General features: G+C 43.2%; 1 protein-coding gene across 1 annotated transcript in view; it reads right to left on the minus strand.

Moving 5' to 3' along the window:
- Nucleotides 1-708: 708 nt before the first annotated feature.
- atrx (ATRX chromatin remodeler) overlaps nucleotides 709-27,247 on the minus strand; it is a 33,471-nt gene continuing 6,932 nt past the window's right edge. The window contains exons 9-34 of the mRNA XM_034689150.1: nucleotides 27,031-27,100; nucleotides 26,109-26,266; nucleotides 25,860-26,021; nucleotides 25,639-25,753; nucleotides 25,432-25,531; nucleotides 24,983-25,156; nucleotides 24,399-24,540; nucleotides 24,179-24,288; nucleotides 23,021-23,167; nucleotides 22,727-22,904; nucleotides 22,417-22,554; nucleotides 22,147-22,322; nucleotides 21,936-22,053; nucleotides 19,753-19,883; nucleotides 19,387-19,478; nucleotides 19,126-19,259; nucleotides 18,511-18,667; nucleotides 18,276-18,376; nucleotides 16,915-17,023; nucleotides 16,636-16,813; nucleotides 16,278-16,469; nucleotides 6,661-6,810; nucleotides 4,567-4,683; nucleotides 3,569-3,664; nucleotides 3,254-3,382; nucleotides 709-1,533 (exon numbers count right to left, since the gene is read on the minus strand). Of these exons, the coding sequence (XP_034545041.1) occupies nucleotides 1,309-1,533; nucleotides 3,254-3,382; nucleotides 3,569-3,664; nucleotides 4,567-4,683; nucleotides 6,661-6,810; nucleotides 16,278-16,469; nucleotides 16,636-16,813; nucleotides 16,915-17,023; nucleotides 18,276-18,376; nucleotides 18,511-18,667; nucleotides 19,126-19,259; nucleotides 19,387-19,478; nucleotides 19,753-19,883; nucleotides 21,936-22,053; nucleotides 22,147-22,322; nucleotides 22,417-22,554; nucleotides 22,727-22,904; nucleotides 23,021-23,167; nucleotides 24,179-24,288; nucleotides 24,399-24,540; nucleotides 24,983-25,156; nucleotides 25,432-25,531; nucleotides 25,639-25,753; nucleotides 25,860-26,021; nucleotides 26,109-26,266; nucleotides 27,031-27,100 (3,599 nt within the window). The 3' untranslated portion in view covers nucleotides 709-1,308. The remainder of the gene's footprint in view (nucleotides 1,534-3,253; nucleotides 3,383-3,568; nucleotides 3,665-4,566; nucleotides 4,684-6,660; nucleotides 6,811-16,277; nucleotides 16,470-16,635; nucleotides 16,814-16,914; nucleotides 17,024-18,275; nucleotides 18,377-18,510; nucleotides 18,668-19,125; nucleotides 19,260-19,386; nucleotides 19,479-19,752; nucleotides 19,884-21,935; nucleotides 22,054-22,146; nucleotides 22,323-22,416; nucleotides 22,555-22,726; nucleotides 22,905-23,020; nucleotides 23,168-24,178; nucleotides 24,289-24,398; nucleotides 24,541-24,982; nucleotides 25,157-25,431; nucleotides 25,532-25,638; nucleotides 25,754-25,859; nucleotides 26,022-26,108; nucleotides 26,267-27,030; nucleotides 27,101-27,247) is intronic.

The following is a 27,247-nucleotide window of genomic DNA, read 5'->3' on the forward strand; positions in this document are numbered from 1 at the left end:
AAATCATGTTGGTGTATTTGCTAACATAAGAACATTCTTAGAGGAGGGCCAAAAAGTGTCTCTACATTTATGAAATACACCTTGTGCAAACACAGAGACAACAGGTGTCTCTCCATGAGTAATGAACACATTCCTCAGGATGAACAGTTACACCAGTTTTAGCATTTAGAAGCAAAAAATGTGCCAAGTAGAATACAGGCAGTCTGGGGGCATTCCTGCTGAGACTATAGTGTCCAGAAAGAATTTCTCACAAAGCAGAAGACACAGATCAGCCAGGGCATTAAAACATTTCCAGTCCTCACGCTCCATCAAATCCACTTTGAAACACTTTGTTTCCTCTTTGACAGAAAAGTAAAGGGACAAGGTTTGGGCCCTGGAGTGCCCAGCTGACCTCTGTGCTTTGTGAGACCCAGTTGCTCACCCAAGCTCCGGATCAACACATGTGGAACATAAACGATGAACAGGACGCACAGTGCTATGCTAGACAACACGTGACAATGAGGATGATGTTACAAAAAGGTTCATAGGAACTTGCAGGCAGTTTTGAACAACACAAGCATTCCATTACCATGTTCAGCAACGACTAATGTAAACACTTAAAAGCAGAATAGAAAAGAGTCTCAACAAATCTTGGAACTTTACAGAGTTTTTTTTAGGAAACAAATATAAGGCCATATTTTTTCTTTGATTTTTTTTTTTTTATGTTTTAACAATTTCTTCAATCTCCCAAAAGGAGCAGGACTTTGCAGCACCATAAGCTGTCTGCTTTGCTAGTAATTGGTGAAGGAATCTGCCGGGGCTAACGATCCTGAAGAGCTTTACATCATAGAATCCTGTCACCAACGACACTGGTCCCACTCAGGTTCAGTTAGGCATTTAAAACAGTATAAAAAACTGACTTTAAATAATAACGAAATCCTCTTTTAAGGGGAAAACAATACAATGCTTTAAAGCATTGGGGGTAAAACTTGTCTTTAAATACATGAAAAATGAAGATATAGAACTTGAATAACATTAAGGCGGTATATACATTTTTTTTTCTGTTCTAATGGACTCCTTGCACACTGCCATTTATACATTATATATCACCGTCTCTCAGTGGACTACAGAATAAAGAACTGAGAGTCTATCCCACTTGAGGCCCCAGTGCACAGCAGCCTGGTCTTGAAACTTCTCCACCATCTGCTTGATGCACCAGTTTGCTTTGAGCTCTGGGAGACCTCTCAGTGCGTTGGTTACAGAGGACTGGGCCAGTGGGAGCCAGCCAGCAGAGTGGGGTGTGGTGGGCAAGGGAAGTGTCCTGCTGTCCTACAGACCCTTGGAGGGGCCGGGGTTCTTGCCCATGCCTTGGTGGGAGCTGAGACCATGAAGCTGTTGGTAAAGCCCCAGGAGGTCCATCTGGCTGAGCCCGCCGCTTCCCATCATGCCGTTCTGCAGGGCTAGCTGGTTCAGGTAACTGGCCTGGTTGGCCATGGCCAGCTGCTGCTCCTGCACCTTCCGGTTTGTGATCAGCTTCTGCACGTACATCATCAGCTGGGCAGACACAGAGAGATCAGATTGAATATATTAAAATAAGTACAAAATAGCAAAACACAAGGTACGACCCTGATCCCAAAAAATGTCAAATGTACATACAAACAGATTTAGATGGTTTACCAATCATTTAAAGCACATATCTTTTTTTGAATAGTGCAAAGACAACATATTAAATGTTGAAACTGAAAAATTTTATAGTATTATTAAAATATATGCTCTTTTTTTTTTTTGTTCTATTTTTGGGGCTTTTTTTGCCTTTATTCGATAGGACAGCTGAAGAGAGACAGGAAACGTGGGGAGTGGAGAGCGGGAAAAGAAATGCAGGAAATGGTTGCGGCCGGGAATCGAACTGGCAACCCCTTCGACGAGGACTGTAGCCTCTGTGTGTGGGGTGCTTGGAGTGCTAGGCCACCAGCGCCCCATATGCTCTTTTTAAATTTAATACCAGCCACATGTTTCAAACAAGTTTCCATAAGGACAACAAAACACTTAAAAAACTGTGTAATGCTAAAACATTTGAGTAATACCTTCTTTTTTTAAATTTTTTTTTTATAAACACACGTGAAGGAACATCTCCAAACTAATACGTTTAATCTGAAACAGGTTAGTCACATGGCTGGGTATATAAAGGGCACTCCAGAGAGGCTGAGCCTCTCAGAAGTAAAAATGGAAGAGGTTCAACACTATGAGAGACTTTGTGAGCAAATAGTTCAACAATTTCAGAATCATGCTCCCCAGGATAAAATTGCAAAACATTTGGGACTTCTATCATCTAAATGCTGAAAACAGATTATGGATGGTCGCTTTTAGGTAACACTGCATTAAAAACAGACATGATGTGACATGTAGTGAGAATCATTTCACATCCAAAAAACACTGCTTGTGAACAGTTCATTGCTGCATCCACAAATGCAGGTTAAACTGAACCATGCAAAGAGGAAACCACATAAGAATGATCCAGTGGTTTCTCTTGGCCAAAATCCATCTAAGATGGACTGAGGTGAAGTGGTAAATTGTTCTGTAGTCTGATGAAACCAAATTCAGCATTCTTTTTGTAAAACGCTACATGCTTCACTCTAAAGTGGAGAGGGATCACCTGGTTTGTTAGCAGCATTAAGTTCAAAAGCCAGCATCTCTGGTGGCATGGATAGCTTACACCTCTGGGAAGGCACCATTAATGCTGCATGATTTATGCCAATTTTGGCACAACATAGGCTGCCATCCAGACAATGCCTTTCTCGGAGAAGACCTTTCATATTTCAGCAAGTCAATGTCAGACCACATTCTACACATATAACGGCATGGCTGGTGGTAAACTGGCTGGCCATCCCTCCAAAGACTGGTCTTCTTGGTTCCCATATGTGTTCAGTGTTAAAGAAGAGGGAATGCAACACAACTTTATATAAAAAAAAAAAAAAAAGATATTTTTCACTAAAAAAATAGTTTTGTATTTTTTTTTAAATAGTTGGTAAAAGCATACTTTGATAGCTGGAGATAGTAATACTGCAGTGCCATGTTTATCTTCTGCATATTTTAACAAACTAACTTTTTGAAGGCGCTGTTTAAATACTCAGTGTTATGTGTTAGTGTCAATAGTTCTTTTCAAAGTATTTCCATCAATAACTGTGGAAAAGTTCTACCTGCTACAAATAATAAATAGTGAAATGGTGATACTTCTTATAAGCTGCTGGAGGTTGGGACATGGATCATTTCTTACCGTCTGTTGCCTGGTGAGGACTTCTCTGTACACAGCCTCCCTGCGCTTCAGTTCCATCTCTATGCTGGCCTGTCGACCCAGAGCGATGGACTGGACCTGACTCTCTGTGAGTGCAGCATTCTCTTTCCACTGTGGGGAGAGAGGAGAGAACGCATGTTTTACCACCATCCCAACTCTCTAAAGTCTACCTGCAGCCCAAACACAGAAAGGCCTTCTCTCAGCAGAATTTAAGTTGTCCTTCAAAGCAAAGTTGTAAAAAAATATTTTAATTGTAGACAGAACAAGAAGCTGTGTTGCTCAAGCTTTCACACTCACCACCCTGGCGATGGTATCTTCCATTGTCTCCCGGCCTAAAGTCTTCAACGCGTTTGTTGCTTCGATGACTTTCTGTCTTCCCTGGTTTATAAGATCCTGAACACAAAGGAAGGAGACATAAACACAAAATGTGGTAAGCTTTTTTAATTTGTACCTGAAACAATGTTTAGATTCTCTGGGTACTGATTGAGGAATTGATCTCAGAACCCATCAGCTGTCTCCTGACAACTGTATTGGAATTAAATTCTAGGTACTACAGGACAATTGCCTCCAAAACAACCTGTTTTAAAAACAGCTTTATTCCCTTTGCATTCAACTTTACTCTAAACTCTAAACACCAAAGATTAAGCATGGGCCTTGTATTCTTGTATTTTGAAATGTTACGTCTACATGTACAATTATGTTTCTATGTCTACTGTTAAATGTAATGTTGGAACCTGCAGCTGTACTGATAACAAATTCCACCAGCTTGGCTGTGTGGTCATTAAAAGAATCAATCAATCAATCAACCTCTGTTATAGATAGCAATACAGTTTTTCTGCATGACCATTTTGCATTATTTGCAGGTTGCAACATAATGGTACCGTATGTGTTGGCAGCTCCTTCAGGGTGTTTGGGGATTTTTTTTGTTGCAGTGAATTTAATCTTTAGTGGAACCGTTTACAAGTCATACAAGTGTGTGTGCTTTCTAAGATACCATAGCAGCATAAATTCTAACCTCATTTCTCACATGTTGTGACAGGAGTTTACTTGTTTTTACACCCTTTGTAAAGCACACTGGCTTACATTTAGACTTTGTCTACCATACATGACAGTGGATAAGCGGCTGCTGGCCCAGTCAAGTATTAGGAACTACATGTTGGCCACTAGTCTGTTGTCACAATTAGCAGTGGGGTCTGAGGAATGTGGGTCTCCATACCGTGGGGGGAGGTGAGACGAGGGGGGGGGGGGGGGGGTGAGGCGAGGCAGGAGAGGGGCATGTGGAGCTCATTACTTACCTCCAGCTGCTGGTTGGTCATGGAGGCCAAAGCCGCCATGTTGTAGTTGAAGTAGCTGGAGCCGCCCATGTCCATCTGGGAGTATTGTGATGGATAGTTGGTCCTCATGAGCAGACCCTGAGAGATAAAAAGGCAGAGAAAGAGAATGAGATGAAGAGCAAGGTGGCCCACAGATGCCCCCAGGCATACAACAGAACGGCAGGATTAGAACACATCAATTAGGTAGTTATGAGCCTCCAAGGGCATGATGGGAAACACTGTCTGCTGTTAAGAGTCGACAGTTCACCTCACCTGTCTGCCTCGTTCACAAAGAGACTGTTCAGGGTCTCTCTTCACTTCATGTTCAGTCAGTGACCCTGACAACAAAGCTTCATCTCTTTGCACATGTAACTCGTATCACTCTGCACAGCACTAAATGAGTGTGTGAGAAAGAGATGCAACCTGAAGTAAACAGTTTCATTCCAGTAAAGGGCAGCAGGCTGCTGATGTTTGTGTGTAATTGAGCCTCTGCCGCAGATGGTTTTCCTGTGCCCTGTAATCTGGCTATCTGGTATGTGGGCGTGTGTGTTTGCGTGTGCGTGTGTGGGTGTCTGTGTGTGTATCTATGAACCAGGTCAGAGACAGGTGTGCAGATCTAAACATACCAAAACCTTCCAAACAAGTTCAACACACGTGAACACGTAGGGACACATGCACACTTCAGGTTTGTTATTGTTGAGCAGCAGCTCTGTGACTTCAGCTGCATCCTCAGACTTTGAATCTAGACTTGACTTCCAATTCCAAAGAACTCAGCATCTGAAGTCTAAATTTATTGCATGATCCTCTTTAAGCTCCAGTCTTCCCAGTGAGACTGAGGGCACCTGGGTTCAGTTTGGTTTTGGGCGCCTGATCATGTTCTCGCAGGTTTTCCCATTTCCTGAGTTGCAAATCTGATATTCATACACATAGCTTTTCCTGGATACCACTGGCCGACCCTTGATTTGTGAAGACATTAGCAGAGGCCAGGTTACGTTCCAGCTGTTTTTTTAAAAAGAGCTCAGAGTACACAACGTGAAACTGAACAGCTCCTCCTGAATGAAAACCACTTGTGCATCTTTATTATGAGACTGATCGTAGTGATGCAAACAAGTGAAATCCTCCCATTCGACCTCTGCGCCAGTGTTTTCCCTGTGACTGGGAACCCTCTGTTCTCTTGAAAAGAAGAGGAGCTCTGGGGGAAAAGCTGCTTAAGGCACACAGAGGGCAGAGGAGGGAGACTGTGTTGGAAAAATAATCATTAGAGTGAATTAGAATCTAGGATTACACAGAGGGGGGAGACCTGCTCCTGCTCTCTTACAAAATCATCTCTCCCCCATACACTTCTCCAAATAAACCCCACTAATTGCCCATTGATTTGTCCAACAAGAAAGGACGGAGAGGAGGGGGGACAATGTTGGAGGTTCTAGAGAAGTGTAACATGAAAAAAGAGAAGTTCCTTCCCTTATGTGGACAGTCAAGTAGCACTGACACTGCTAAGACAACTTCTGAGTGATTTAATCATCATTATCCTGATGGTCGGCCAAAATGAAAATTGGGCAGTTGGTGATCCGAGTGAGATTTCTTTCCAATGGGCTGGATCATACGAGTCTGTTCCAATTGGCATGTTTTCATTAACCATTCCTATTCGGATTAGGCTTCTATTCAGAGTATAAGTGGTCCATGTAAACAAAGCGCTCTCCATTGGTCCTCAGCAAGCTGAGCTACAGCTAACATTAGCTCAGCTTGTTTCAATGAGCGTTGCTTGTTTTAAAGTCAGGTTATCGTCATTGTTCGTTTTCACACCTTCTCAAGACAAGCAGAATAAATACTAAACTAAATGAAACAGCTTCACATAAAAAATCTGAGTCTTTACTCTACTCTGTGGCCATCTGATGTATTTGAGGGGATATATGTAAACATTAGTGGAGCATCTTCGTCTTTATCAAAGGATATCAAAAGTTCATTGTCAGACTTTTTGTTCTGTTCTTATTTGACAGAAATCAAATATTTTCCTCACTTAGCCAAATTTTTTTGCCCTTGGTAACTAGTGAATAAGTCAGTGTATAGCATGCCCACCTTTTTCTCTGCTTCATACTCGGCCCAGGCCGCCTTACGGTCCTCCTCACTCAGGGCTTCCTCCTCCTTGTGGTCCAGTAGGGAGTCATGTTCGTGGTAGCAGACGATCTGGTCCTTGTTGTTTTGCAGCATCTCAGCCAGGAAGGGATCCTGCAGTAGGGAAGAAGAGAAGGGTTATGGTGGGTTAAAAACCATCATTTGAGAAAAGGGACAGAAAGCTCTGGGAAAGCCAAAGAAGGCCAAAGTGGATGCCTGAGAAAGAGGTTTTTATATGTCCAGATTAGTTGCAAAAATACATTTTTCAATAGGTCATTTTGGAACAGATTGTTTTTAGCAACTCATTTTTTTCTCAAAGAACTGGTTCACATATTTACTTCCAAATACAGGACGCTCATATGAACACTTGACCAGGTTTGTTGCTTTGAAGATCAGGAGGATTCAACTTTCACTAGCAGTTTAGTATGAACATTGCTCCAGACAGTGCAGGTACACCTGTGCTGTCACTGCGGCTAAAACATAAGTTTTGCCTGTAGAGAATTAAAAGAACATTCTAAATCAAACCAAACAGAATTAAATAAACAGATTAAGTTTTTTGTGGGATTGAGGTTTCCATGACTACATTGTTACTGAAAACAATACCTGAGAAAAATGAAGCGAGTCGGGCCAGGCCCTGCTCACACAAACATGGTTTAAATTACTCTCTCCGCAGCACGTTTGCTTTTCTTTGTCTCAACTTCGCTTTACATTAAACTTTGCAATCTGGAAACAACGTCATACAGAAGTTGCATCATTAACCTCAACATGGGCCAACTCTGGGTGGGGGGGGTTTGTGTGTGTGTGTGTGTGTGTGCGTGTGCGTGTGTGTGTGTGTTCTCCTCTCCTGCCCTTCTCCGTCTCACTTTGAACTGTGACAACGAGTGTGAAGTTGCAAACAAATTAATCATAGATGTCACTGGTATTAAGGTGGTCAAAAACGACCACAACAGAAACACCAAACTATGAAGTTAAGCAGTGATTGCAGACCTGTATTGAATAAACAGAAAATAAACACCGCACCAGATGGGGTGAAACTGGATCCCTTTAAGGGGGAGAACAGGGTTGCTGCTAGAGAGCTACACAACCTATGGAACCTATTTTTTCAGGCCTCACGGTACCAAAAAGTGCCAGACAAGGTGCTTAAATCAGGTAAAAGCATACAGAACCACGATGCTACTCACCAACACACCCATCATCCTCAAATCACTTGAGCCCTGGACCCGATTGTGCTCCTCATTGACACGTGTTTATGTTTCCCTGCCATCACACTTAATCAGGACAAAACCAGGCCACCCCTGAACAAGCAGACGTTTTGGGGCAGCAGCACAGCCAGTGTTTCAACTGCTGCTTTGCTCTCTTATTAGGACATAAACGCACAGAAGAGCCTGTTGGCCTGCCTTAGGTAAAAGGCGTCCAATGTGGTTTTCTCTGCCAAAAAAAAAGGTGGGCACGAGGTCGGATACAAGACATCAGATGCCACCTCAGCTGGATTGTTAAAGATGCAACAAAACTATGATTGCATTCTGAAATCATAGTCTGAAATAAAATCATTGAAATAAAATCTGACTTGTTGGTGACAGTCAAGATTACAAAGGGCTTCTAGGCAGGCTGATACTTACAGATTCCCATTCAAAGTCAACAAAGTTATACTTCTATTCTCTGTAACCGACCTACTGTGCAGCACAAAGAAGGAAGACGGCTGGAATTTCCAACTGATCCATACAAATAAAAATAAAGCAATTTCTGCAATATTTTGCACAATTCACATTCCTAAATAAACGGATTGAGTTGGATTACTTTTTAAATCAGTTACAACTACAGCAGACAGTCACTATTCCAAAACAAGAGCTGGCAGCTTATTGTGTGTCTTTGTCACACTGAAAAACAAGCAGGGCTCACCCAAGCGGCAACCTCCGGTCTAAAAATACGAGTCAATGTTGAAGTGTTAAAAGCTGCAGTTCATTGAGGACCCGCTTGAGGCTGGCTCCGGAAGTACCGGAAGTCACATACAAATGAATGGGAAAAAGACGATCTTTGCAGCATTAATAAACATGTTTACAGCCTGGTACAAAAGATGAGTGTAGTCTGAATAGCTCATTTCTCGATGTCCTCTCACTGTGAGGGGGGTGAATTTTTTTCTAATTCGGCAATTTTGAAGATATTGAGACTACTAGTCTTCCAATGAGAGACACAGCTGCCTGCAGGAACACTGCAGCTGTTGGCTAGAAGGCTCAAAGCCCGCCTCTTTATGTAACACTGGCTCAACAGAAGCAATATGGCTGCCGCTGCCGATTGGCTTCAAAACAGCGTTCAGAAACAGATGGGTGACGTCACGGATACTACGTCCATATTTTTTTACAGTCTATGGGCTCACCTAAACTACAAAGGAAATTAACTGTACACGAAAGATGGACCACGTTTCTCGTTGTGCAAAATAAGTGGACAGCAGAAACTAGCTGGGATAGTTTAACACACAAGTAGCTGAGTGAAAGTGAGATCGACCACAGTGAAGACGGGGAAGACTCGGGAAGTTTTACAGGACAGGTTAAGAGAGAAGAAAACAGCAACAGAACTTAAAATTTACTGGGAAGAGGGCGTACACAGGGGCAGATGTTATTTTCTGCATTTGTTAAGAATGTAGACTGTAAAAAAACTCATGTTTAGAATTAACCATGAATGAAAATTAATGTTAGTCTTTTTATTTTATTTTATTTTTTTAACACTAACTGATTGTAGCCTACTGAACTCAACTCTTAGTCTAGAAATACCAGAATTGGTCATTTTTCATATCTTGTTGTATGTTGTAGTTTCATACTGTTCTTAAGTGTTTAGGTGGTAAAACACTTCTATCTGTGTTTATTGTTTTAAAATGCATCACAGGGGAGCACTTCAGACTGTTGACTAGGTAACTGATCAAGGAACATGAAGGTCAAATGACAGTACAGACGAGCCCGGTGCATTCTAGGATACCCAAGTAATCCCCACCAGCAGCTCTGGGGTGGTCTGGTCCATCTCCAGCGCTGATGTGCGTGTGCGTGTGCGTGTGCGTGTGCGTGTGCGTGTGTGTGTGTGTTTCCTGAGCCAGCACTAATAATTGTAGGTAAACTGACCTGGGCTATTGTCATCTGCATAGAGCTGCATGTTAGAGCCTATCGCTTTACTGCAGAGGAAGAGAGAGTCAGACAAAACGCTGGGTGGGCAGATGTTCGGAGAGAAAGAGGCAAATTACCCCACTCAACTCCACTTTATTTTTTTTCCATGTGTTAAAAAAGAACGTGGGAGGAAGGTGACATTTAGAAAGAGGTCTTCAGGTCCTCGAGTACAGATTTTGTTTTATAAGGATGTAACGGTGGAGATTGCTGTCCAAGACTTTCTCTATTGTAAAGCACAGAATCATACAGCATTCAGGGCACACTTACACGAGACAATCTGCACCATGCTGAAGCACTTTTAACCCCCAAAGACCAGTTTGTTTGACTTGAGTGAGTGCTTCATACCGTACACTTCCTTGGCCCTGGCACAGTTGGAAGAAGTGGGCTATGGCACGGTGCATGCTCAAGCACAGGCAAACCCGGACTTCAGTATATTTGATATGTCCTTCCCACTTGACAATCATTTCAAACAAAGGTCGTAAATCCCAGCCCTGCACAACGAAGAAATCCAGAAGTGTTGGAGGACTGTATCTGACAGTCATGTTTTCCCGTGTTGTCCACTGTGCTGACTCTGAGACCACGCTTCTTGTAGACTAAGGATGCTAAAAGATAACGTGAAGCCTTTAATGTGTCATAGTATGATGTGTTGATGTATGTACGAGGGGTAACCATTCTTAGGCCCAGTTGGGCTTGGAGCAATGTGCCGGGCGCAGGGAAGCAGGTGACCAGAGGGGGGAGGGGGGGACAATTATGCTTTTGCATGGTATGGAGCAACTGGGTCTAGTGTAAGCACGCCATCAGTCTCTTTTACCTCTTTTCGACCGAGGCAGTTTTAGGGCCGGTTCGGAGCCGGTGCTCAATTGAGAACTGTTTTTTCGTGTTCCGACTGCGAGTGAACCGGCTCCCGGCCAAGAAAACCGGTTCCAAAGCGTCTCCAACTCTTCGCTGGTCTAGAACCGCGAACCGCTAACATCAGGGGCAGGGCACGGAGTTGCTGTGATCAAAAACACAAACCAAACGTGTTTCTGCCATTGTCCTGCAGCGAAAAAATAAAAACACTAATGGATTCCAAGGCAAAGCAGTGGTCAGCCGAGGAGACAAGCGGCTGTTGTCCGCCATCTTTGTTGTTGTGAGCAAAAGTTTGCGCTAGTGCTGCTGGGAAAAGCGGTCACGCAAATCTGACGTCATGACGTGCCTCTTCCTCAGGCTCGATCGTGCGGAAAAACGAACGGGTGCTGTGTTGGTTTGCGAGTTCAACCAGCTCCGAACCAACACGAACCAGCCCAGAAATACAACACGGTTCGCGTTGGACGAAAAGGGGTATTTGAGGGCCTGATAATCTAGTGTCATGATTCTAAACAGCACATGTGGCTAGAAAACTGCCTTTTAGTCATTCACATCTGTGCATGTGACGCTAATGTAATGCAATCTCTGTTTGAAACCCTTACCATGCTTCCATTTAGAGAACGATTTATGCCCTCCTTAAGCCCAACTCTTTTAAATGTATATATATTATGAAAACAGCAAACCTGCCAGCAGTCCATAAATGATGTACAGCAGTTCTCACATCAGAAAGATTCAAACTTTGGAGTCAACATGAGCAGGCCTCATCAAGACTTTACAAGTTGGCACGGGTGCCAACACGTACTTCACCAATCGAGTTTAGGTGGCGCATGGCTGTAAAAGGTCTGATGCAATTTAACACCCGCTTGCATTAACAGCTCTGGGTTCTTTACCAGCAGGGTTTTTGGCAACATTACCAAATATTTTTGCAAGCTGAGAACATTCTCAACCATGTTAACCCAATTTCCTGCACATAAGCGAATATTTGATGTACTGAGCATTTTTCACAATGCTTCTGCAGTCAACTCTTTATTTCATTAATGCCACTGCCACAACAATAAACCTGTAGTTAACAGAGGAGAACACCACCCAGGAGGGTTTTGTATGTGCAGAGGAGATTCAAATGGAAGCGTTAAAGTGAGAGGGGGAACTGATGATTGGATTTATACATGAAAAGAACAATATAGAGAGTAAAAGGACAAACCATGGGGACACTGAATCCTAAATTGGAAAAGTCCTTAATTGATGTAAAGTGTCTGTGACTGCCAGAAACTGTATTTGATGCACAGGTGCGTTAGCCATAGCAACAGAGGGGGTCAAGACAAGATCCCAACAGCAGGAATGCAAGTGGCTGAAATATTTGTAATACCTAAACATAGCCAGTCAAAACTCTCTCTCCCACAGCTGCACGCAAGTGATGCACACAATCCTGCTGGCCTGTTCTAAACAGTTTCTCTGCAGAGACGCGCTCAGCTATGGGCACTAAGCCCGACATCAGGAGCCCACCCCTACCCGGAGGACTGCGCTGTCTTTACACCCTCTGGGGCCTGCACAAGTCAGAGGGTTTATCTAGCTGTCAGTCAATTAACAAAGAAACAAAATCATGCATGTCACAAAGGGCTATACAAAGACAATAAACATACCACATTCCTATACAAACAAGCCTCAGCCAGCAGCAAGGGGGGGGGGGGGGGGGGGGGGGGGGGTGTTCTACAAGAGCTCACTACAAGGGCCAGCCAGCTGGAGCTAGACATGCAGATCAAGAGGGATTCACAAGGAGTCAATGAGATTGTGATTGTTAGACTGCTGAGGGAGGGAACAAATTCAGGGTGAGGTGTTGCTCTGTCAGTAGAAGAAGTGTGTCCCACACAGCCTGGCTATACAGTCGCACAGCCTGGTTGTTTCTCCGTGAATGTCATGCAGACACAAGGCTGTGTTATGTTAGAAGAGCAATGACCAAGAGAGTGGTACCACAACATGTTCAATCAGCTGATATAGAAGGCTGCTCTGTCTCCCCTATCTACATTTCGGCTGCGTTTGTGATTGAAAGAGGCACTTTGAGTGATTTCTTCAAGTCTATTTGTTACCAGGTGAAAGTTTTTGTCCCCACAGAACTACAGCAGACATGAACATGGAGGACAATGACAGGCGCTTGTGTTGATGTTGTTGGGGAGTACACATAAAGAATATCTCAAGAAATACATTAATGTATTCTGAGCAGGTTTATACCTACTTTATCATTGCAATTGTCCTGTAGTCCCTGATTTGAAGTACTCTAAAGGCGTTTTTCGACTGCAGGAACTTTACCCCGGAACTAGGGAGTTCACCCCTGAACTACGTACATTTCAACTGGAGGAACCAGGGTCTAAATATAGTTCAGGGGTAGATAATCCCCCCCTGAAAAGCCCTTGCTTTGGGGGTAGTACTTTTCAAAAGGTCCTGGGACTTTTGGTTGAACGTAATGGTGTTTGTGGAGTTAACACAGTTGTTGAAACACAGAGGGAGTTACTGGGAATGCAAACTAGTTTAGTTTTTTATTAAGATTTCAAAATATGATTTAATATAATTTTTTTCCTCCATATGTTACTGGCCTGATTTGCACAATCTACCTGGGACTTCAGCCTGTGGTTGAAACGCAGACAACAGTGGGGGCACAGAAACCTTTTAGTTCAGGGGGCTAAAAGACCCCGGAACTCTTGGTCGAAATGCACCTTAATAGACACTTACAACTCTAACTAGGCTCGTCCACATAGGGGTGTGTGGGAAACACCAAGGTAGCATGATCCACCTTTGAAACACAACGCCAATTCCCCAAAAGTTGGGAAGCTGTGTAAAATGTTTATAAAACTGTTTTTGATGGTTTGCAAATCATTTAAACCCTATCTTTATTCATTTCAAAAAGGGGTAAGACAACATCTCAAATGTTGAAAATATATGCTCCTATTCAGTTTGATGCAAGAAACATATTTCAAATACCAGTCTTTCAGCATCAGTTCAAACACCAGGCAATGATTCTCTACACCCTGGACAGAGTCTTTAATATCTCCAAAGACAGCAGAGAGTCTCAATAGATCAGAGTGCAGCAAATGTGGGCCATGGCTCTTGCCTTTTCTCACCTGCACCAACTCTGCGGCCTCCTGCTGTTACTATCATTAGTGTTCTTTCCACCTGCATTGTAACAGGCCTGGGCACGTTTCCTGAAAGCTGGCAAAAAGCATTCTGGGAAGCAAGAGAAACCACTTAGTCGACGGGGTACAGTGCGAGCAAAACTGACATCACAAACTAACCCTGTAATCTACTGAACACTGCTGACTGACGATAAATCAGATTTACAGACTTTATAAGGAGGATTTTTCCTTCCAGGTCAAAGTGACTTCCTACCTTTAATGAGACAAACATGGTGTGGGTTACTGCTCCAGTCTGTACTGTGGCCTGAGTGCAGCCTCCCCACAGCCTTTCAGTGTACCTTACAGAGCCTAATGACCACTGCTACCATCACCTGCTGGGAGCACATACCTGGAGGAACGCCCACAGTCTGTACAATGCAGCCAGGTTTGAAGGGAACACTGATGACTTGTACACATGAAACTGCTGTCTTTACCTCCCATTGTACATGTGGTTGCATGTTCAATGAAAACGACACAAGTGTGATGAACAGGAAATAGGTGAGGGTGTCACAGGATGGGCGGATGGGGAGCCAAAATCTCATGTCTGGGATCCGAGGACCTTCTTTGTTATTACGGGGAAGTGCTCCTGCTTTCTTTGTCTCCAATTAGTCTCTCTGAGGAGCGCAGGGAGATCTTTAAGAGAGGGGTTTAAATAATGACCCTTCATGATGCAGGGGTAGGCCAGAGGGAGAAAAGGAGAAGAAAAAACTTCACTGAGCTTGCTTTGAACATTCATAAGCAGAGTGGCAAGTTAGGGCAACAGATGGTCGCGAAGATGGTGGGGAGGAGAATAGGTGGGGTAATGTTGGACGGCGAAGAGAGTGAGAACTTCAAGGGAGAGGAAAGTGGACATCAAGGTAGCATTATGATGGGATGGCAGTGCAGAAATAACCGCAGCAATGTGTAACTAGATGAAGCACACAAAGAGGGACTGATGAGAGGAGGTGGTGGGCTGGAATTAGTGAAAAGAAAGACAACTGACTTTAAAAGCAATGAGCAAAACATGGTACATATCCTAATTTAACTCAGTGGCCTGTGTGACCCCATTTTAAAGCAGTAAATAGAACTTCCTAGTGCGCAGAGTTCAGGAAAAGAAATACAAACTCCCTCTGCCGTGGCTCAAATCCCTCTCTCCGTCTGTGTCATTGGCTCAAAGTGATGGAGGGTGTCTGACTCATCTTCACATCATTCCAGACGGCAAATTCCTTCCATAATACTGCAGCCCCGCTGCCACATCACAGTTCACCCCCTGGCCAAAACAGGTCGGCTTGTTAAGAGCTTGTCCGCCTCTCCGTCTTTAATACTGTGTCCCATAAATGTCACCGGGTTCATTAAAGATCATACACATCTAACAGGCCGTGGCTCAATGAACACATCTTTCCTCTACAAATCTCCAACTGTGCTTTGCTGCAAGGTTAGTGGTAACTCCTGGTTTAGAGGGATATGTTAGGTGAGTGCACTGCTATCAGCTGCTGGCTGAGTGGACTCATACAGCGCTCCTTACCTGTTCATACCCATGACGGGAAAAGTGATAAAGATCTTTTGACAGTATGAATGGAAAACAGACTTTCCATTAAGGTGCACTGAAAGGCCTCTCAATCACTCACAGAAAGAGCAAGAAAGTTGGATGCAGTGTTTCTTTGATTCATCCTGTTTACAGGTTTCTGCAGATTAACCCAGTTCAAGCCAAAACAAAGAAGTAGAACCACTTAGGATGATCTGAATAAACTCAGAGCCATCAGAAAGGGAAGGAGTGGGCAGGGATGGGAGTGAATTAAAGATCAACAGGGAAGGAATGATGAGAAGAGAAAATAGAGGAGTGCAGGTTTATAGCTGGGCAGCAGCAGTGTTGCAATGAGAAGACTATTTAGTAAATAGCAGTAAACAGACAAATCTGTGCAGCTGTGCGGGGCTGGATGGCCCATGTAAGGGCCGCGTGTTCTTATTAAACCCCAGGGGGCTCAAATAGTGACACAGCACCTGCATGAAGGAGAGACACGGCTGTTGGAGGATTATGAAAGGAAACTAGAAGGAACAGAAAGATCCCGGAAAGGCCAAGCAGGATACAAGCTGGCATTGAGTCTAAAAACAGTTTATAACTGAGGTGCTAAACTTCAAAAGAAACAACAAACTACTCCGTGCAATTCTGGGAAAACAAAGCTTGGCATTTAAAATGGCATTCTATGCCATGTTTGTTGAAGGAAAAAAAGACAATTTTACTACTGTTAATGGCTTTCAGGTTGCTTTTCTGCTTTCCTGTGGGGATTAGTTTGAAGACAACCATGAAAACTCAGTCAATGGTTTGCAAAAGTCCAATAACATGTGTGACTTATTCCAATTCACAAAAATAAGCTGGTTCCAATAAAGATGTATGTTTGAAAATGTAGTACATGTAAGGCATATATTAGTGTATGGTTACCTTTGGAAGTAAAGGTGTTGCCTTTTTGCTCTTCTTCTCTGTGGGGTCATCCAGCTGGTCCGGCTGAAAGTTGTAGAGCTCGGTCAGCTCATGGGTGGTGAAGTGCCTCTCAATCTGCTGCTGGTCCACCACACGAAATGACAGGGACTGTTTGGTTACCTGCCGGTCATAAATCTTCTCCTCCATTGTACCCTGAGAAATGAGAAACAAATGAGCAGATGGCACGGGCTGAATTATGACAGCTTCAAATTAATAACAAGAGTCACATCATGACTTATGAGTGTTAATCTGTAACTCAGGATTTCATACCACACAGTAGATTGTACATGACAAAACTTGTATGCATTTAGTAACTCACCTGGGCCAGGAATCTGTACACGTAGACAGTCTTAACCTGGCCGAAGCGGTAGACCCTGAAAATACTCTGGACGTCATAGGAGGGGTTCCACGAGGCGTCAAAGATGATGACTCTGTTGGCTGCCACAAGGTTGATGCCAAGAGAGCCGGCTCGTGTTGAAATGAGGAACAAACGACCTCTGGTAACACACAGGTAAAGTGGAGAGAGGTGAGTTGGGCTCAATTCAATCAATCATTTACATTCCAGATATCAACAGAGAAAAATGCAGAAGTATATTACCTTGTGTTACTAGTGTCATTAAAGTCTTCAGCCCACTTCTTCCTGGTCAAGGCGCCAGTGGAGCCGTCCAGGCGATAGTAGTCAATGTTCCTGAACCACTTGCCGTCACCTTCAAAGATACGTTACAGGTAAGAAATCCATCACACATCTTACACACATGTTGCTTCAAGAAAGGGAAACACTGCGACTATAGGCTGATCTGGAGAACTTGGTGTCAGTGACAGGGCTAAATGGGATAACGTTTTTGACTGAGGTGAAGCAGAGGTGAGGAGATGGGGATGAGGGGTCCTCGACTTTTGGCACCCTCTGATTGGCCGGAGGGAAACAAAAGCTTGTATCTAAGAAAATATTTCAGTTTTCCTTGGTATACTGACACATCAGAAAGATGATACCTGTACTTTAAAGGTCATATTCTCCGACTTTAATTTCTCTGTAACAGAGTTTTTCTAAGGAAACTTTATTGATAATTGTCAATGTCATGCTCGACAGTCTGACCGTACAGTGTGTGCACATAAGTTGTGCGCTTAGGTCGTGCGTCGTAAAGGATTCACTCATACAGTGCGAGTTCACGACTTTAAATAAATAAGAACCGAGTATGCCCGACCTTACCCCTGTCAGAGGGACTTAGTTTGGGCATTAGCAGACAGCAGATGAAGAGCTGTGTTGGTAAGAGGCCAGCCATGTTTAGCCTTCAAGATGGCCAACCCCCCCTTTGCCAGCCTCCATAACCAACACTTCAGTATGTTTTCAATTACGGCACTGTGATCTTTTCATTACAAATTACAAACCCTTGAGCAAACATTTTTTTGTGGAATAAAAAGTCAAGGTCTAATCATTTTCAAAATGAAAGTAAAAACAGCTGCTGAAGTTTAATTAGGAACATGACCTTACACCAGCGGCAGCGTGTTTGTGTGAGTTAAGGGGTAATAAGCACACATAATAAGGGTGTACAAGAATACATGTTGCACGTGGGCTGTCTTACAAGTGTGAAACCAGCACCTCCATATGAAAATACTTCAGCCTGCGTGAAAGCTAAGGGTTTGGGTCTTTTTTTTTCTCTACCTCACAGTTCAGCCAGTCTGAAGTCTTCGTTGTAAAGCCACAAATTAACCGCCAAAAGGATCCTCCAGCTGCATTAAGACTGAATTGGGGTTATAATGTTAAGCCTGACTTCTTGATCTTTGTAAACAGTGTCACTAAGAGCAGCCTTTCGTGTCATAGCATTGAGAGGGGAAGCTGATCACAGGTAAGTGTGTGATTATTTGCTCAAGTAAGGCAAACACACTGACAGACATATTCACGGAGCTCTTGCTAGACTCAGTGGACAAGAGGCCCTGCCAGAATTCAATAAAAATATGTACCTTTGTATGGAGAGACTTTGTCCTCATCTTTGGCTCTGCAAGCAAGCTCCAGGAAATCCTCAATCAGATCCAGCGAGATAAGAGACTGACTGAACACCAACCTGAGGGCAGGTTAGGAGAGAGGACCAAGCTTTATGCAAGTCTCAAACACTTTACAGAAACACTGCACACTACCCACACGACAGAACAGTTGGAAAAGGTTTCCTTTTCATACAATAAGTTCATACACACTTACACTTTCTCATCCACTTCCTCTGCCATGCGCAGGATCTCAAAGAGCAGTGTCATCTTCCCAGAATGCTCCAGGATCTCAGCATCCTGCTCAGTGACAAACTCCTTGTGCCAGTCGGGAGTGGGACTCCCTGGAGCTGAGCTGGAGGGCTGAGCTGCTGCTGATGTGCAAAGTTACAAATCAGAACAGCCTCACAAGATGTAACAAAGATGAACATTGCACTACTACATGTTTGCCGGTTGTACTAAAACTACAAGAGATGTTAGCAGTCTTAGTGTTTTGTTTTTTGATCAGGCAAAACACTGAGCAGATATTCTTAAACTTCTGTAACCAAGTATTAAGAACTTGTCTTATATGGCAGATGTAATAATATAATGGTATCAGAATGCAGCCGCCAATTTTGTACAACTTCTATCAACCAATTGTTTCATCAATCTAGGATCAAATATCGATGAGGTCAAAACTTTGTCATAATGACAAAAAAAGGTTCAAAGTGGCAGTATTTTTTTTAATTTTTTTTTTAGAGGTGCATGAGTTCATCTTTTAATCAGGGGGATAATTCCAACACATGCAGTTGTAGTTTCTCCAATCCCGAATGTCCCATATGTGTACACTTACGTTCCTCTACAGGCTCTGGTCTACTTCGACCCTCTCCGTTTTTGCCCCGAGAGCTTGAGTTCCACTCCTTGATGACCTCCACGTCGTCACTGTCCGAATCCTCAGATCCCCTCTTTTTTCCCTTCTTCTTTTTCCTAATAAAAGGAGGATCAGTGGAGGGAGGCAGGGTCAGTGAGAGCAACGCATGAAAGTGAGAAGGGACAATTAAATGAGGTTGGGTCTGTGTAAAACAATTCGAAAAGAACTAAAATGCTGTTTTACTTTTTCTTCTCGTCCTCAGAGGTCATGCTCATGGAAGATTCTTCTGTCTCTGAGGCGATGAACTCGTCCATACTGTCCTCGTCGAAGAAGCCCTGCAAGAGGAAGCATTTGCTTTAGTCTCTGCTGTGAGATGATATAGGTCAACCAAACACTGGGAGCTGGGTCGTGGGCAGCAAAAATGATGCATGAGGGACTTTTTCTTTTTTGCAGTGGTGGCAATATGTCTGTGTTCTCCCCAGGTGCATGACCTGTCAGCACTAGATTTCTTTTATTTTCCCGCAGTGTGTGTTGTGATTTGTGCTAATGTATTCCCAGTTTTTGGAGTTAGTGTTCAGCATGGTTTCCTCTCGTCTTCCCTGGTCCTACCCTGTTTTCTTTACTGATGTAGTCCAGCTGAAGACACCAAGGATGGGTCCAGATTCTACTCAGCATCTGGAAATCCTGGAAGAGTTTGGTCCCTGCACGGCCCCGTCCCCCCTCCACAGCATTCCCAATACCTGCACACAGAGAGGGAAAGAGTGTGAGGAAGGAGATAGATGTGTGTTCATTATGTACCGGAGAGCCTGCCCTGATAGATACAGATTGGAATAAAAGATAGAGCAACAAATCATCAATAGAAGTGTCTGACACTTACCACCTGGACAAGAACACATTGAAGTAATGTCATTATTACCATCTAATCTAAATCTATATAAGACACTGTATGTTTGGGGGGGGGGGCTCACATAAGCAACATCTAAAGGAAGAACACTTCCAGCCTTCCCCTGCTGCAGCCCAACTGGTGGTCTTAGGTCCAAAGACACCGCTGTGAAGGTCCAGAGTCAAAGCCACAACATCAGTGCTGTGCCCTGTGGACAACCTGGCTTAATGAGCCACAGCACATACCACCAACCAACCCCCCCGCATCACTCCTCTTCTTACATACCGGCTCTCCTGTTCTTTGTTTTTGGTGCAAAACCTCTAGCCCCTCCTGCCTCCAAATTTCTTTCCCGTTCCTTTATGCCCCCACAGTCCCCCTTTTACCCCCCACCCTCTGTTCCCTCTCTCCCAGAGCTCTTCATTAGGGAGACGTGGGAAACTGGGCTTAAACCCTGCCTGCGGCACTCTGCCAGCTGCCACTTTTACACACACACACACACACACACACACACACACACACACACACACACACACACACACACACACACACACCACACACACACACACACACACACACACACACACACACACACACACACACACACACACACACACACACACACACACACACACACACACGTCTTGGGCCACATTCTGAGAGGAAAGTCCACTAAACGACTTAACAAAGCAGCATGAAAAAGTGAGAGAGCAGAAAGGCCCTCCATTTATCTGAAAACCTCGGCTGAGCAAACGACATCCAGTCAAGAGAGCACTTAATAGAGAAACACGACTCCTGCAGCAGGATTTCGACTTGTCCTAGACGACACATGTTTTCCAGAGAAATTCTCAATTGACCAAGATCTGTATTAATTTGTTGCATTCTGAGACCAGGCTAAATCGGTGTTTGAGAAACACTTTGAAAAAGCTGTCAGCAGCCCCTGGAGGTTCTGCTGGTCCCCATACCCAAAAGATTAGAGAAGTAAGCAAGCAAGTGCAGTGATGGACAAAGTACACAGCTTCATTACTTTAGTCAGAGAAGAGATCCACCAGGTCAAATATTACTCCAATACAAGTGAAAGTTGTTCAGTCAGATTATTACTTGAGTTAAAATACTGAAGTACTTGCTTTTAAAAATACTTAAGTATTCAAAGTACTTCTTAAAATATCTCATAAAGTGCATTCAAGAATACATAGGAGTACATTCTGTTACATTATGTTATCTAAAAATCATTAATTGAAATCTCTTAAAACTATACCATGGAATAAAAACAGCAACTAAGTTACTCCAAGCACAGACATCTTAGTTTGAAATGTTCATCGGGAATGAAAAAAATGTTAAGTAGCTCAACGCTTTCTCAGGTTGGACAGTGAATGGGAAACAGGGTGAACATTTCAAATGATACGTATCATTCTTCATTTCAAAAACCTCTAACATGGGCTGAAGATATGGCCATGGGTGCTCAGGTGGAGAATTACAGACATCATTACCACCTCTACATGAACTGCCTGATCTGAGTGAAATCTGCTCTGTGTTTGCTCCACGTTCAACCGTGGAGACGCATGATATACAGACATGGCTAAACCACTGCGACAAACAGAACTACACAAACACATTTTACTGTCTTAGGGATCAGATTTCAGAAAAGAGAAGGAAATTCATGAGCTGACTTCAAAGCAACAGTAGTGAGTAGCTAGTGCACTGATAGAAATGTAGTGGCTAAAAATGAATAAGTTTCCCCCAAATAATACTCAACTAAAGTACAGATACTCAAAAAATTTACTTAAGTACAGTACTCAAGTAAATTTACTCTGTTACTGCCCACCACTGAGCAAGTGGCACAGCTTTTCTCACAACCCTGTGCTCCCGTACAGTGAAATGAGCACACCTCCAGAAAGAGCACAGTTCTCACCTGTGAAGTGCTCCAGGTAGTATCTGTAGAGTTTACACTGGATCGGGGTTACTCTGACTGACAACACATACTCGTGTTTGGGAGGCAGGAACTTAGTCAACGCTGTGTAATCTTTCCTCTGTTGAAAACAAAAAAAAAAACATCAATTTTATGAGGCAAAACAAAACAGGTCAAAGAGAATCTGAGTAATGTACTTCAGCTGGATTTGTACCTGAACACAGCCAGCCAGCATCTCATACAGGATGTGAGCCCTCTTCTTCATGATCCGGACATCTTGGAATGTGGAATCGGCACACTGTCCGTTCTGGATGGGGTTAATGAAACGGTTCCTGAACTCTTTAATTGACCCAAGCAGGTTCTCCTTGATGAAGTTCACCATGCAGTGGTCTAAGACGAAAAAAAAAGAAAGATCACAGTTTGAAACATATCCATACGCAAGAAAGATGATACACTTAGCGCCTGAATAACTCGTCCGTCTCACATTCAACAAGGTTGTTCTGCAGAGGTGTTCCAGTGAGTACAACTCTCCTCCTCGTCCTGATGGAATTCATCGCTTTGGACACAGCTGACGCCTCATTCTTCAGGATGTGACCTTCATCACAGATCACCATGTCTGGACCTGAGGTAAGTGAGGGAGAAAGGAAAGGAAAGACTTATTCTGGGTTGAGGTAAAGCTGGAAATCTATTTAAAAGATTACTGCTTTTAGACTCTATGAGCTGGTGACCAATTTAATTCAATGTTATCTCTTGTCTTTCACTCTTTGACGCATCCTGTCAACTAATTTCTGTACCTGGATCTACCAGAGTCTTCTGAAAAGTCTCTTTAAGCTTCTTGCTCTTGATGTTCCTGCCCTGAGTCAGATTTCGGTACATCTCATAACCCATGATCATAACGCCGCCCGACTCTTGCCATTGCTGGAGGGCGAGTGCTCGCTCCTGAGGCCTCTTGACTGTGGCCAGCTCAGTCACCTAGTACAAACAACATGTGCAGGGATACTTCATTGTGAGTTAAATGCACACAAATGGAAAAACAAACAATGTCAAAAAGGAACTGAGTTAAAGGTAAGGTGACAGTGATTGTTTACCTCTAAACTCTCCTCATCCTTCATTCCTTCTTGCCACTTCTCAAACTCATTGAGCCAATTAAGAACAGTGTTCAGGGGACAAACCACCAGAGCTGTGGTGAAGTCAAGCTTCTCACAGAGCAGCAAAGTGTGTAGGAACGTCACCACCTACAGGACAAAAACAGAAGTACAGTTAAGTATAAGGTGGTATACACAGGTTCACATTGATGTTCTATTTAGGGTGGCAGTTTGCCAACCAAACTCTCAGAGTTCTATCTCATTTATAAAATACTTTTCATTGCTACCATTTGAACAACAATGGCTGTGCCTGACAGTGTAAGCATTGGGATCGAACACTTCTTGAGCATTTTGTAATATTTACATGAAAGGAAATGGAGAACATCATTTTTCTATATTTAGTTGATACAGTGCAATTGTTCCATTTCTCTAATGTAAATCAGCTCTTCCAGACGATGTGCCTCACTGTCTGAGAGGAATACCTACATATACACAGTTCATCAGTTCCTTCAGGATTTCGCGCTTTTTTTTTGTGATTGTTGCCGCCCAAAAAGCCTGATTTTGCGGGGTTTTTTAAAAGCTTTTTTCCCCAATAACATCTCAGGGGCAAGTAAATATGTTAAATTATTGGCAGTTGTTTTTAGAAAACATTCTTGACGTGGCCACACTGACTGTATTTTGATTCTCTTGATTTACAGAAAAATTCCATGAAAAGACTGTATTGCACATTTACGACGGTCCTTGAATGTACCTGCAGTGACAGAGGCACTTGACAGTCAGTCAGTTCACGGCACTCTGAAATGCATCTGCATCTTTCAACAAGGAGTTTATCAAAACGTACTAAATGTGTCTGATGTATCTCCAAACTGGATTAAATCAAGCTGAAGTCGGGAGCTTTTTACGGTAATGGCGGCAAAACGTCAAACCTCAAATATTAAACAGACATCCCCGGTTGTGTCTTTGTCACTAACGCACACCGGAGGTAAAAATCCTCAAAGAAGATGATAGAGATACATGGAGGTGAGTAGAGCAAGGACGCCCAGAAATCGCGCTGATTGGTTGAATTTGCGTTGATAGTTGCGATCGCGAAATAGGAACTTCCTGGAGGGACTGGTTCATGTACATTCACAAGAGATAAACATGCTGCTCTCTCCTCGGTACCTGCAGAGTTTTTCCCAGCCCCATGCAATGGGCGAGAATGCAGCCGGAGCCAGAGGACTTCTCCATTTTCTTCACAGATTCACAGCAGCAGTCCCACATGAACTGCACTCCTGAACACACAGAGAGAGACTGAAATTAGACCGGGGTTCCTCAATGTAGCAAATCCAGTTTTGTGTTGAACACTTTAACTATTTTGTGACTGAATTCACTTTGCCCTTACCGTCCACCTGATGAGGTTTAAGCTTTGTGACGAGGTTCCTGTGCACCTGCACTATCGGCTCCTTTGTCTCTTCGTTCTCATCCAGCACCAGCTTAGTGGTGATAGGACAGGCCATCAGTGACGACTCCTTGACGACTATAACCTGAGGAAAGATCAGGACAGTCACACAGGTTAGATTTGACTCTTTTTCAGATTGCTGTGAATACATCATCTTATGATTTAACTAAATCCACAAGAGGACTCTCAACTTCCAACTTTTGATAAACAACCCAAGTTAATCAAATCCACTTTACATGTTCATAATTCAGAAATTGATTATGACTGAATGTATGAATGTCTGAGTCTCATTCAAATATGTCAAGTGAGCTCACAATAAGCGCAAGCTATAAAACACAAAAACACAACAGAACTAGATTTAAAAGCACTAGGAAAGCTGCCCACAGCCTTTTAATGTCAAACATACCACAGAGGAATTATAAATAAAGGTAAACATGTTACCCTGCATGAAATAATAACAGCTGAGAGCTTAATCCTAGTGCTTAAATTTGACATTGAACACTTTGCCAGTTTCACTTCATATTTACCTCTCGAAGTTTCTTCCTGAGTTCTTCCCTCTCAGAAATACGTTTCCTCCTGTCTTCCTCCTCTTTCAAAGCATCCCTCGTCTCTGTCCGCAGCTTGTCGTGCTTCAGGATTTTGCGGATCTTTTTGCGTCCCTTTTTGCCGTCTGGATCGTCGTCATCATCTTCCTCCCCGCTCTGTGGAAAGGAACATTAAGTTCAGCCCTCTGATCTTCAGCCCTAAGGGGAAAAATTCACTCCCTACGATCAGAAGCCGAGCAGCCCCATGATTAATTTGTGTCCTCACAACACACTCCAGGGGTAACTTCAAATTACATTTTATGTGCCACGCGTGACCTGACTAGTAAACGTTATGCTGGTCCATCTCCACCTGGCACAACCTGTGTGGGGGGGAAAGAAACTTTGGGACAGTTCAAGACAGACTGCGACCGAGTGCTCTGAATTTCAAACACCTTCTCATTGCTGGAAGAGGAATCCTGAACTTTGATCCTGCGTCGCTTCTTCTTCTGCTTGTAACTTCTCTGTTTCTCCTCATCCTTCTTCTTTGAAGATCTACAGACACAAATCAGAAATCACATCAGCAAAAGCAGAAAATCAATCCAGATCCAGTGGCAATAATTAATTCCTGATGATGATTGGTTTAAGTTCTCACTTCTTACCTTGTCTTTCGACGCTTCCCCTCTTTCTCTGATTCACTTACTTCCTCGCTTACCCCCGACTCCTCACTGGACTCTGAGTTATCAAAGTCGGAGTCTGCAGAGTCATCACTGGCCACTAACAGGCCAAAAACAGAAGGCAAAGAAACAGGTCACCTGCTGCTCTTCATCACAGAGTTCAGAATATGTGTCCATACTGGTAGGATGAAATAATCTGATCAAACCTTTTCGTGATGACTTCTTCTTGCCTTTCTTCTTGTCTTTACGAGATGCTTTCTCGTCTCCTGATTCGCCCTCACTCAACGAGAGTTTATGGCGAAGCAGTTTGTGTCGTTTTCCAGCCTTCTTCACATCGGCATCAGAGCTGGAGTCGTCCGAGTCCTCATCTTCAAAAAGAGGAAAAGGTTTGAAACAGCACAAAATAAACAAGGCTAAACTCAACCAGCAGGATAGAATCTGCAAATATGTGCTACCTTGCTCCTCATCTTCATGTTCGTCGTCGTCGTCTTCCTCTTTTTTTACTTTTTTGGATGACTTCTCAGCCTTATCGTCTCCTTCATTATCTGAAGAACTCTCCGCTCCGGAAGAGTAGTTCGATTTTATTTGTGCAAGAAGCATTTTCTTTGCGATCCTTCAGGAGAAAGACAGAAAGAGACAGGCAGACAATGGAAAAGTGTGGGGCTTCATTAATCACATTCAAATAAATGGTTCTACAACAAATATTGTAACCAAAATAAAAATCAGAATGTTCAGGTATTCAAGTAAAGAAACTCACACAATCCTTTTCCTTGTTATGTAACATTTACAAAAAAAATATCCTTTATGTGGGATGCCAGTTTTGCTAGCGATTAAATTGTGCACCCCATGTTCAGAGATTATAGTCCCCAAAGCAGTTGGCCCAACCATTGGAGTACTCAGCCTCTTAACCTCCTCCACGTTCTCTTCCATTTCCTGCCCTATCCAATGTTGTGTTTCCCAAAAAAAAAAAGGCGCTAAAAGCAAATATATATAAACCTCTAAATAATTCTAAGTAAATCCCTTAGAGGTGTTAAAAATTTAACATTTACTCCAAAAAGGCATGGACTCTCTCCACTGTAAGCTACACCCAGAATAGTGGAAGAATGTGACAGCAATTTCTCCTTGGAGCTTGTGAATGGGCAACTGATGGAAACGATGGCAGCTTATAAAAACCCCATTGATACGAGACACTGCTATTGGCACTATCCTTACTGGAATGAAGGAGGGACAAACACTGCCCTTAGGACACGCTCGGAAAATAAAATGAAACAGCCACTGAGCAGCTTTGAGTATCGAAGACATACAGCTTTAATTTTTAAAAAAGCACAAAGTAAAAATATATAGGTCTTGATCAATTTTACATGTGGAGGGGCGTACCTGTTCTCAGGATCGTCGTCGTCATCATCCTCACAGACCCCAGAGATCTTCTCTTTGTCATCTTCGTCTCCTTCAAAACAGAATAACACACACTTTGTTAATGGAAGAGTAAATTCATTATTAAATTAATACTTTCACATATTCTTAACATTCATAATTCGTTTTTACAATTCAGTGTAGGTCAGCTGCTCATGAACTGTCTTGTGAGCAGTAGAGG

The sequence above is a fragment of the Notolabrus celidotus genome, chromosome 8 (assembly GCF_009762535.1).
Source record: "Notolabrus celidotus isolate fNotCel1 chromosome 8, fNotCel1.pri, whole genome shotgun sequence".
Classification (NCBI taxonomy): domain Eukaryota; kingdom Metazoa; phylum Chordata; class Actinopteri; order Labriformes; family Labridae; genus Notolabrus; species Notolabrus celidotus.